The sequence below is a fragment of the Heptranchias perlo genome, chromosome 20 (genome assembly GCF_035084215.1).
Source record: "Heptranchias perlo isolate sHepPer1 chromosome 20, sHepPer1.hap1, whole genome shotgun sequence".
Classification (NCBI taxonomy): Eukaryota; Metazoa; Chordata; class Chondrichthyes; order Hexanchiformes; family Hexanchidae; genus Heptranchias; species Heptranchias perlo.
In genome coordinates, this window is record NC_090344.1 from 34471390 (window position 1) to 34483669 (window position 12280).

A 12280-nucleotide genomic window follows, 5' to 3' on the forward strand; every position below is an offset into this window, starting at 1 on the left:
TTCCCTTCCCCCCCCCCCACACACTCCCTTCCCCCCCCCCCCACACACACTCTCCCTTCCCCCACACACACACTCCTTCCCCCCCCCACACACACTCCCTTCCCCCCCCCACACACACACTCCTTCCCCCCCCACATCACACTCCACCACTCCCCCCCCCACACACACACTCCCTTCCCCCACACACACTCTCCCTTTCCCCCCCCCACACACACTCCCTTCCCCCCCCCACACACACTCCCTTCCCCCCCCCACACACACTCCCTTCCCCCCCACACACACACTCCCTTCCCCCCCCCACACACACTCCTCCCCCCACTCCCTCCCCCCCCACACACCCCTTCCCCCCCACACACTCCCTCCCCCTCACACACACTCCCTTCCCCCCCACCTCACACACACTCCCTTCCCCTCCCCCCACACACACTCCTTCCCCCCCACACACACTCCCTCTCCCCCCCACACCACACACTCCCTTCCCCCCCCACACACACTCCCTTCCCCCCCCCACACACACTCCCTTCCCCCCCACACACACTCCCTTCCCCCCCCACACACACTCCCTTCCCCCCCCCACACACACTCCCTTCCCCCTCCCCACACACACTCCCTTCCCCCCCAACACACACTCCCTTCCCCCCCCCACACACACTCCCTTCCCCCCCCCACACACACTCCCTTCCCCCCCCACACACACACTCCCTTCCCACCCTCCCCACACACACTCCCTTCCCCCCCCACAACACACCTCCCTTCCCCCCCCCCACACACACTCCCTTCCCCCCCCACACACACACTCCCTTCCCCCCCCCACACACACTCCCTTCCCCCCCCACACACACTCCTCCCCCCCACACACACACTCCCTTCCCCCCCCACACACACTCCCTTCCCCCCCCCACACACACTCCCTTCCCCCCCACACACACACTCCCTTCCCCCCCCCCACACACTCCCTTCCCCCCCCACACACACACTCCCTTCCCCCCCCACACACACTCCCTTCCCCCCCACACACACTCCCTTCCCCCCCCACACACACCCTTCCCCCCACACACACTCCCTTCCCCCCCCACACACACACTCCCTTCCCCCCCCCACACACACTCCCTTCCCCCCCACACACACTCCCTTCCCCCCCCCCACACACACACTCCCTTCCCCCCCCACACACACTCCCTTCCCCCCCCCCACACACTCCCTTCCCCCCCCCACACACTCCTTCCCCCCCACACACACACTCCCTTCCCCCCCCCACACACACTCCCTTCCCCCCCACACACACACTCCCTTCCCCCCCCACACACACACTCCCTTCCCCCCCACACACACACTCCCTTCCCCCCCCCACACTCACACTCCCTTCCCCCCCACACACACACTCCCTTCCCCCCACACACACACTCCCTTCCCCGCCCCACACACACACTCCCCTTCCCCCCACACACACTCCCTTCCCCCCCCCACACACACTCCTTCCCCCCCACACACACTCCCTTCCCCCCCCCCACACACACTCCTTCCCCCCCACACACACTCCCTTCCCCCCCCACACACACACTCCCTTCCCCCCCCCACACACACTCCCTTCCCCCCCCACACACACACTCCCTTCCCCCCCCACACACACTCCCTTCCCCCTCCCACACACACACTCCCTTCCCCCCCCCCACACACACTCCCTTCCCCCCCCCACACACACACTCCCTTCCCCCCCCACACACACTCCCTTCCCCCCCCCACACACACTCCCTTCCCCCCCCACACACACACTCCCCTTCCCCCCCCCCACACACACACTCCCTTCCCCCCCCACACACACACTCCCTTCCCCCCACCACACACTCCCTTCCCCCCCCACACACTCCCTTCCCCCCCCACACACACTCCCTTCTCCCCCCCCCACACACACTCCCTTCCCCCCCCCACACACACTCCCTTCCCCCCCACACACACACTCCCTTCCCCCCCCACACACACTCCCTTCCCCCCCCACACACTCCCTTCCCCCCCCACACACACTCCCTTCCCCCCCACACACTCCTTCCCCCCCACACACACTCCCTTCCCCCCCCCACCACACACTCCCTTCCCCCCCCCACACACACACTCCCTTCCCCCCCCACACACACACTCCCTTCCCCCCCACACACACTCCTTCCCCCCCCACACACACTCCCTTCCCCCCCCCACACACTCCCTTCCCCCCACACACACCTCCTTCCCCCCCCCACACACACACTCCCTTCCCCCCACACACACACTCCCTTCCCCCCCCACACACACACTCCCTTCCCCCCCCACACACACTCCCTTCCCCCCCCACACACACTCCCTTCCCCCCCCCACACACACTCCCTTCCCCCCCACACACACACTCCCTTCCCCCCCACACACACTCCCTTCCCCCCCACACACACTCCCTTCCCCCCCACACACACTCCCTTCCCCCCCACACACACACTCCCTTCCCCCCCCCACACACACACTCCCTTCCTCCCCCCACACACACTCCCTTCCCCCCCCACACACACTCCCTTCCCCCCACCACACACACTCCCTTCCCCCCCCACACACACACTCCCTTCCCCCCCCCACACACACTCCCTTCCCCCCCACACACACACTCCCTTCCCCCCCCACACACACTCCCTTCCCCCCCCACACACACTCCCTTCCCCCCCCCAACACACTCCCTTCCCCCCCCACACTCCTTCCCCCCACACACACACTCCCTTCCCCCCCCCACACACACTCCCTTCCCCCCCCACACACACTCCCTTCCCCCCCCACACACTCCTTCCCCCCCACACACACTCCCTTCCCCCCCCACACACACACTCCCTTCCCCCCCCACACACACTCCCTTCCCCCCCCACACACACACTCCCTTCCCCCCCCACACACACTCCCTTCCCCCCCCCACACACACACTCCCTTCCCCCCCACAACACACTCCCTTCCCCCCCACACACACACTCCCTTCCCCCCCACACACACACTCCCTTCCCCCCCACACACACACTCCCTTCCCCCCCCCACACACACTCCTTCCCACCACACACTCCCTTCCCCCCCCCACACACACTCCCTTCCCCCCCACACACACACTCCCTTCCCCCCCCCACACACACACTCCCTTCCCCCCCCCACACACACTCCCTTCCCCCCCCACACACACACTCCCTTCCCCCCCCACACACACACTCCCTTCCCCCCACACACACACTCCCTTCCCCCCCACACACACACTCCCTTCCCCCCCACACACACACTCCCTTCCCCCCACACACACACTCCCTTCCCCCCCCACACACACTCCCTTCCCCCCCACACACATCTCCCTTCCCCCCCCCACACACACTCCCTTCCCCCCCCACACACACTCCCTTCCCCCCCACACACTCCCTTTCCCCCCACTCACACTCCCTTCCCCCCCACACACACACTCCCTTCCCCCCCACACACACTCCCTTCCCCCCCCACACACACTCCTTCCCCAAAACACTCCCTTCCCCCCCACACACACACTCCCTTCCCCCCCACACACACACTCCCTTCCCCCCCCCACACACACTCCCTTCCCCCCCCCACACACACTCCCTTCCCCCCCCCACACACACTCCCTTCCCCCCCCACACACACACTCCCTTCCCCCCACACACACACTCCCTTCCCCCCCCACACACACACTCCCTTCCCCCCCCACACACACTCCCTTCCCCCCCCCACACACACTCCCTTCCCCCCCACACACACTCCCTTCCCCCCACACACACTCCTCCTTCCCCCCCACACACACTCCCTTCCCCCCCCCACACACACTCCCTTCCCCCCCCACACACACACTCCCTTCCCCCCCCCACACACACTCCCTTCCCCCCCCCCACACACACACTCCCTTCCCCCCCCCCACACACTCCCTTCGCCCCCCACACACACCTCCCTTCCCCCCCCCCACACACACTCCCTTCCCCCCCCCCACACACACTCCCTTCCCCCCCCACACACACACTCCCTTCCCCCCCCCACACACACTCCCTTCCCCCCCCACACACACTCTCCCTTCCCCCCCACACACTCCCCCCCCCACACACACTCCCTTCCCCCCCCCCACACACACTCCCTCCCCCCCCACACACACTCCCTTCCCCCCCCACACACACTCCCTTCCCCCCCCCACACACACTCCCCTCCCCCACACACACTCCCTTCCCCCCCACACACACTCCCTTCCCCCCCCACACACACTCCCTTCCCCCCACACACACACTCCCCCCCCCCACACACACTCCCTTCCCCCCCACACACACTCCCCTTCCCCCCCACACACACTCCCTTCCCCCCCCCACACACACTCCCTTCCCCCCCCCACACACACTCCTTCCCCCCCCCCACACACTCCCTTCCCCCCCCACACACACTCCCTTCCCCCCCCACACACTCCCTTCCCCCCCCCACACACTCCCTCCCCCCCACACACACTCCCTTCCCCCCCCCCACACACACACTCCCTTCCCCCCCCCACACACACACTCCTCCCCCCCCCCACACACACTCCCTTCCCCCCCCCACACACTCCCCCCCCCCACACACACACTCCCTTCCCCCCCACACACACTCCCTTCCCCCCCCCACACACACTCCCTTCCCCCCCACACACACTCACTCCCTTCCCCCCCCCACACAACACTCCCTTCCCCCCCCACACACACTCCCTTCCCCCCCACACACACACTCCCTTCCCCCCCCACACACACACTCCCTTCCCCCCCCCACACACACTCCCTTCCCCCCCCACACACACACTCCCTTCCCCCCCCCACACACACTCCCTTCCCCCCCCACACACACTCCCTTCCCCCCCCCACACACACTCCCTTCCCCCCCCCACACACACTCCCTTCCCCCCCACACACACTCCCTTCCCCCCCCCACACACACTCCCTTCCCCCCCCCCCACACACTCCCTTCCCCCCCCACACACACTCCCTTCCCCCCCCACACACACTCCCTTCCCCCCCCACACACACACTCCCTTCCCCCCCCCACACACACTCCTTCCCCCCCCCACACACACTCCCTTCCCCCCCCACACACACACTCCCTTCCCCCCCCACACACACACTCCCTTCCCCCCCCACACACACTCCCTTCCCCCCCCCACACACACTCCCTTCCCCCCCCCCACACACACTCCCTTCCCCCCCCACACACACTCCCTTCCCCCCCCACACACTCCCTTCCCCCCCCCCACACACTCCCTTCCCCCCCCCCACACACTCCCTTCCCCCCCCACACACACTCCCTTCCCCCCCCACACACACTCCCTTCCCCCCCCACACACACACTCCCTTCCCCCCCCACACACACACTCCCTTCCCCCCCCACACACACACTCCCTTCCCCCCCCCCACACACTCTCCCTTCCCCCCACACACACACTCCCTTCCCCCCCACACACACACTCCCTTCCCCCCCCCACACACACTCCCTTCCCCCCCACACACACTCCCTTCCCCCCACACACACACTCCCTTCCCCCCCCACACACACTCCCTCCCCCTCCCCCCCACACACACACTCCCTTCCCCCCCCACACACACACTCCCTTCCCCCCACACACACACTCCCTTCCCCCCCACACACACACTCCCTTCCCCCCCCCCACACACACACTCCCTTCCCCCCCCACACACACTCCCTTCCCCCCCCCACACACAGCACTCCTTCCCCCCCCCCACACACACACTCCCTTCCCCCCCCCCCACACACACACTCCCTTCCCCCCCCACACACACACTCCCTTCCCCCCCCACACACTCCCTTCCCCCCCACACACACACTCCCTTCCCCCCACACACACACTCCCTTCCCCCCCCCCACACACACTCCCTTCCCCCCCCCCACACACACACTCCCTTCCCCCCCCCCACACACACTCCCTTCCCCCCACACACACACTCCCTTCCCCCCCCCACACACACTCCTTCCCCCCCCCCCACACACACACTCCCTTCCCCCCCCACACACACTCCCTTCCCCCCCACACACACACTCCCTTCCCCCCCCCACTGGAGAGTCGGCCTGGACAAATAAAGATTGTTTCCTCATTTGACTGCCTGCGGGGTTGGTGTTTTGTTGTTTTGCGTGTCTTGCCTGCACTGCACTGCCTCCCAGTGACTGGTTTGATAGTCGATGGGGAGAAACTCTTCCCACTGACAGGAGGGTTGGTAACCAGAGGATACAGATTTAAGATCCTTCTTAAAATGAGATACCCAATACGGGACACAGTATTCTAACAGCAGCTTGTTAGACCTGTGTAGCTTTGCCTCTTTGATTTTTTACTCGATGCCTCTATTTATTACACCTCAGATCCCACATCTTTTTTTTAAAGCTGTATCAACTTGTCCTCCCTCAATCTTTCTGCTTCCTCTACTCCTTTTCAAGTTTTACCATTTAGTGTGCATTTTCTCTCCTTATTCTTCCTCCCAAAATGGACCACTTCACATTTCTCCAATTTGAAATGTTACCTGACGTCTATCATGCCCGATCTACCACTTTGTCCTGGAGTGACTTGCATTCCTGTTCACTGTTAACCGTGGTCCCCAGCTTTGTGTTGTCTGCAAATTTTGATATTGTGTCCCCGCTACCCAAATCCAGGTCATTTTGATATGTATTGAGATGAGCAATAGTCCCAACGCTCACCCCTGGGGGACACCGTTGTTCACATCCCTCCAGTCCAAAGAAAATTCATTAACCACCACTCTGTACTGTAACCAGCTCCCTACCAATGTAGCCACATCCCCTTCAATACTGCGGGGGCAATTTTGACTTTGGAAATAAAAATGGGGAGAGAGGCTGCCCGCTCGCTATCACCCGTGATACACAATCGCACAGAGTCAAGATTTCCCCCCTGTGTGTGCCTTCATTTGATAAACAAGACTCCTTTGTGGCACCTTATCAAATGCCTTCTGAAAATCCATAAACACATTTCCTTTTCAATGCAGTCTGCTATTTGCTCAAAGAACTCTATTAAATTTGTCAGATACAACTTGCCTCTTACAAATCAGTGTTGGTTATCCTTTTTTAACCCTTGTCTTTATTAGCGAGTATTAACTTTAACCCATATTAAGTCCTCTAGAAGCTTACTCGAGGTCAGGCTGACTGGTCTATCGTTACCTGGTTTATCCCTTTCTTCACCAGAGGTTACATTGTCAATCTTCCGGTGCCCTGGATGTTGGTCGATCTTCCGAATGTGGTTAACACAATTACTTTCGTACTCTGATTTATTCATTAATTGTGCTATTTTACTTTAATTGCAGAGACCTGTCCAATAACAGAATCGGATGCCTCAGCCCTGCAATGTTTCAGAGCCTGACGAGCCTGACCAGACTGTGAGTATGCGTGGGGCCCACACCCGAGGCTGCTCAGTTCTTGTTATTGCCCTTTTAAGTTCTTCCCCCCCGTGAAGGGAGTTTAGCTTCTCTTTGATACGGTGATTCCCGCAGGCTGCCTGGCACCTTGCAAAGCTCTTTGCCGCCAATGAAGTACTTTTGAAGTGTACTCGCTGTTCTGAAGGGAGGCATGGCAACCAGTTTGCGCACAACAAGATCCCACTAACAGCAGTCAGATAAATGACCAGTTAATTGCTTGTTCTGGTGCTGGTCGAGGGATGAATGTTGACCGGGAGGCCGGGGAGAAATCTCCTGCTGTTCCGATTGTGCTGTGGGACCTTTAACCTCCGGCCGAGAGGGGCGGGCGGGGTTTAACCCGAGGAAGAAGCCTCAACGACTTTTGACCTTCGAGTCGGTTACAAGTTCCCCTTCTGCGTCAAAATTCTCTTTTTTCAAAGCCTTAAGCCCAGCGAGGAATGTTTGTCACACCTCACTCTGGTCGTCGGCACGCAATACAGTCACATCACACGTAGCGCGTTCTCAGTGTTGCTTCTATCAGCGGGTTGGAAATAACGGACGATTTTTTTCCCCCGTCCCCTCCCATAGCCGGGTGAGACACCCCTTTAAAACCGACTTGAGATGGTGTGAAACCGTTTCTGAAGCGAGACGGACCCTGTGCTGCAGTGTCAACGTTTCCTGTGTTAAAATTGTCGCGGTTTCTCGCACTGCCCTGGGAATTTCTAATGGCTGATTATTTACAAACTTAACAGGAATCTGTCAGGGAACATCTACTCCACCCTCTACCCGGACCTCTTTGATGCCTTGGTCTCTCTTAAAGTCATGTGAGTATGATGGAGATCGTACAAATTCCTGCCTAAGACGCCGGGTGCCCTTACCTTGCCTGGCCTTTGTCTATTGAAGCCCAAACTTTCCTCTGGTTTTACTGTGCCTGGCCAACTTGGGGTCCATTTGTGAAGTCATTTCTGTTGCGTTTTCACTCAGAAAGAAAGAACTTCGAATCATAGAAAGGTTACAGCACGGAAGGAGGCCATTCGGCCCATCGAGTCCGCGCCGGCTCTATGCAAGAGTAATCCAGCTCGTCCCACTCCCCCGCCCCTCTCCCCGTAGCCCCACAATTTTTTTTCCTTTCAAGTACTTATCCAGTTCCCTTTTGAAGGCCATGATTGAATCTGCCTCCACCACCCCCTCGGGCAGTGCATTCCAGATCCTAAAAAGTTTTTCCTCATGTCACCTTAAATCTATATCCTCTAGTTGTTGACCCTTCTACCAATGGGAACATTTTTTCCTCTATCTACACCCTTCAAGATTTTGAATACCTCTATCAAATCTCCTCGCAACCGTCTCTGTTCCAAGGAGAACAATCCCAGCTTCTCCAGTCTATCCACGTAACTAAAGTCCCTCATCCCTGGTATCATTATAGTAAATCTCTTCTGCATCCTCTCTAAGGCCTTCCCATCTTTCCTGACTTGCAGTTATATAGTTCCTCAGGACATCCCAAAGCACTTCACAGCCAATTAAGTGCTTTATGAAGTGCAGTTACTGTTGTTATCTAGGTGAACAAGGCAGCCAATTTGCACACAGCAAGGTCCAACAAACAGCAATTGAGATAAATGACCAGTGTTTGGTGATGTTGGTTGAGTGATAAATGTTGGTCAGGACACTAGGGAGAACTCCCTGCTCTTCTGCAGTGCCATAGGCTCTTTTAACATCCACCTGACAGGGCAGACAGGGCCTCGGTTTAATGTATCATCTGAAAGAAGGCACCTCTGACAGTGTAGCACTCCCTCAGTACTGCATTGAAGTGTCAGCCTAGATTTTATACTCGAGTCTCAAGAGTGGGACTTGAACCCACGACCTTCTGACTGAGAGGTGAGAGTGCTACCTACTGAGCCAAGCCCTGCTGCACCATGCTATCTCTGGGTACTGGAGGGGTAGCATGTTTGTATGAGACACTGGAGCAGGTGCAAAAAAGACATACAAGGATAATACCAGAACTGAGAGGATATAACTATCAGGAAAGGTTGAACAGGCTGGGGCTCTTTTCTGTAGAAAAGAGTAGGCTGAGGGGTGACCTAATAGAGATCTTTAAAACCGTGAAGGGGTTCGATAGGGTAGACGTAGAGAAGCTTTGGAGGGGGGCTGTCCAAAACTTAGGGCCATAAATATAAGATAGTCACTAATAAATCCAATAAGGAATTCAGGAGAAACTTCTTCACCCAGAGAGTGATTAGAATGTGGAACTCACTACCACAAGGAGTAGTTGAGGCGAACAGCAGAGATGCATTTAAGTGGAAGATAGATAAACACAAGAGGGAGAAGGGAATAGAAGGATATGCTGATAGGGTGAGATGAAGAGGGGTGGGAGGAGGCTCATGTGGAGCATAAATGCTGGCATGGACCGGTTGGGCCAAATGGCCTGTTTCTATGCTGTAAATTCTATGTAATTACACCCAAGTGAGTGGCATTTCCAGTGCGAGGAATTTGATCTGTTCCAGGGGGTACAGCAAGTCAGAGCGTGAATGCCTTGCGAACTACCATATGTGTTTGTGACTGGTATTGTGCACATATCCCTCAAAAATGATTCCTGCCGATATTAGCGGATGGTTATTTAGCGTGTTTGTAAGACATTCCTCCATTCACTATTTTAATGGAAGCTTTAAACCATCAATAATATATTAAAAGCCTTACCTCTGTGCGCACCTCCTGCCTACAAAACCTTACTTCCTGTTGTCACATTTTTGTGTCAACATTTCCCATTATAAATTCCCACGTTCATATTTATAATGGGAACTGCCTATGTAAACGTGTCACGCTGTAATTACACCCTCCCATCAGTGGTGGCGCTATAACACCTCCGTTTCTCCTCTCCTCAGCCTCTACTGCAGAGAAACGCCTGTGCTCCAACCAACTATACTTCTCTGCTTCTCCAATTACCCTAAGTTCTGCTATTTAACTATAAATAATAACAAATCAAAGTATTGTTCAAAAATAAGGACAGAATGTATGACTTGAAAATGTTGACTGAATTATTTCTGCATACCCATGGTCCAGTTATACCACGCTCTCCAACCCCACTTCACCTGAAGATTACACTTAGTCTCAATCTCCATGTGCAATGCCACGGGTGGTCGGCTAGTTTGAGATGAACAGGTTAACGGCTGCCTTAAAATGGTGGATAGGGGACTGCCTCCAGCCGCTGACAGCGCCCACCTCATTGCCAGCGACCTCCCCGTGCCTCAGCCATCCCATCACAAGAAGGGGGGAGACGGTGAGTCCCGACCGTGACGGCCCTGGGCTGCCCTGGTCATCGGGGCTGCCAGAGTGGCATTGGCAGAGACGTGGCAGGGAGCCAAGTGCCCGCCGGGCGGGTCGGAGGATGTCGCGGGCGAGCCTCTTGAGAGAGAGAGAGAGAGAGAGAAAAAGAGTATAAAATAAGATCAGAAATATTCTCCCATGTTTGTTTCCTTTCTCTCACTTGTCCGGTTCCAATTAAATTGTGGACTTTGAGTCAAGAGCTTTCTGCCGGTATAACTCCATGACTTGAAGTGATGTTGACTTAATCCCTTCAATAATCCCGAGGGTCTGTCAGCAGATCAAGACTCACTGGTTGTGGGGAGGTTTAACTTAACCTGCCCATTGGAAAACTGACAGGACCAGGGGCAACACTGGTTTTATACCTAGCCCAATTTTAATCTCTATTGAAGTCAATGCAGAGTAATATTGGGCAGGATGTTCATTCCAGATCACATGCTTGAGTCCCTGGAGTGGGACTTGAACCCACAACCTTCTGATTCAAGAGATGAGAATGCTACCCTCTGAGCCAAGCCCATCCTATGAGTTTCCCTCCCCGCGAGGGAGTTTCAAGTGGCCCCCCGCTGAGTCAGTCAGCCCCCAAGTGCTGTCCGGTAGATCTTTTGTTTAACTCAGCACCATCTTATCCTCTCACCTCCCATGGAACAGAATATAAGTGAGTGTGGCTGGGGTTCAGATCGAGCAAAGACCATTATCTGCACTTTCCCTGCTGAGCATGGAGTTCCAGGAAAAAATTAGTCTCAATCCAGTCCCTAGTGGTTGTGAGTCTACTACAACAACTTGCATTTATAGAATGTCCCAAAGCGCTACACAGGAGCGTTATCAGACAAAATTTGACACCAAGCCACATAAAGAGATATTAGGACAGGTGACCAAAGAGGTAGATTTTAAAGCCCAGGCAGCTGAAGGCACGGCCGCCAATGGTGGGGGCGAAGGAAATCAGGGATGGGCAAGAGGCCAGAATTGGAGGAGTGCCGGGATCTCGGAGGGTTGTAGAGCTGGAGGAGGTTACAGAGATAGGGAGGGGGCGAGGCCATGGAGGGATTTGAACACAAAACTATCCAATATAAAGTTGGACTGAGTTGAGCATCTCACTTGATTGCTGGATATGTCCCATAGTTGCATTAGGGGGAGAGATACATTACAAGGTCCAAGCAGTGGGAGCTGTGCTCTGCAACCAGCCCATCATACTCGCACTGGGCGCCAAGAGGAAAAGGCAGTTTCCCTGGCATTGGCACCATTCACTTTGGTGAATACAGAAATTCACCAAAAATATCCCACTGCCATCACCAAACACTCCCAGGGCAGGTACAGCACGGGTTAGATACAAAGTAAAGTTCCCCCTACAACTGTCCCATCAAACACTCCCAGGGCAGGTACAGCACGGGTTAGATACAGAGTAAAGCTCCCCGTACACTGTCCCATCAAACACTCCCAGGGCAGGTACAGCACGGGTTAGATACAGAGTAAAGCTCCCTCTACACTGTCCCATCAAACACTCCCAGGGCAGGTACAGCACGGGTTAGATATAGAGTAAAGCTCCCTCTACA

The 12280-nt window shown here is 57.3% G+C and overlaps 1 protein-coding gene across 3 annotated transcripts in view; it reads left to right on the forward strand.

The window, feature by feature from the left end:
* LOC137335691 (adhesion G protein-coupled receptor A2-like) overlaps window positions 1-12280 on the forward strand; it is a 283681-nt gene that overhangs the window by 180531 nt on the left and 90870 nt on the right. For all 3 annotated transcript variants that reach the window (XM_068000989.1, XM_068000990.1, XM_068000991.1), the window contains exons 4-5: window positions 7326-7397; window positions 8168-8239. In XM_068000989.1, coding sequence (XP_067857090.1) covers window positions 7326-7397; window positions 8168-8239 — 144 coding nt within the window. The remainder of the gene's footprint in view (window positions 1-7325; window positions 7398-8167; window positions 8240-12280) is intronic.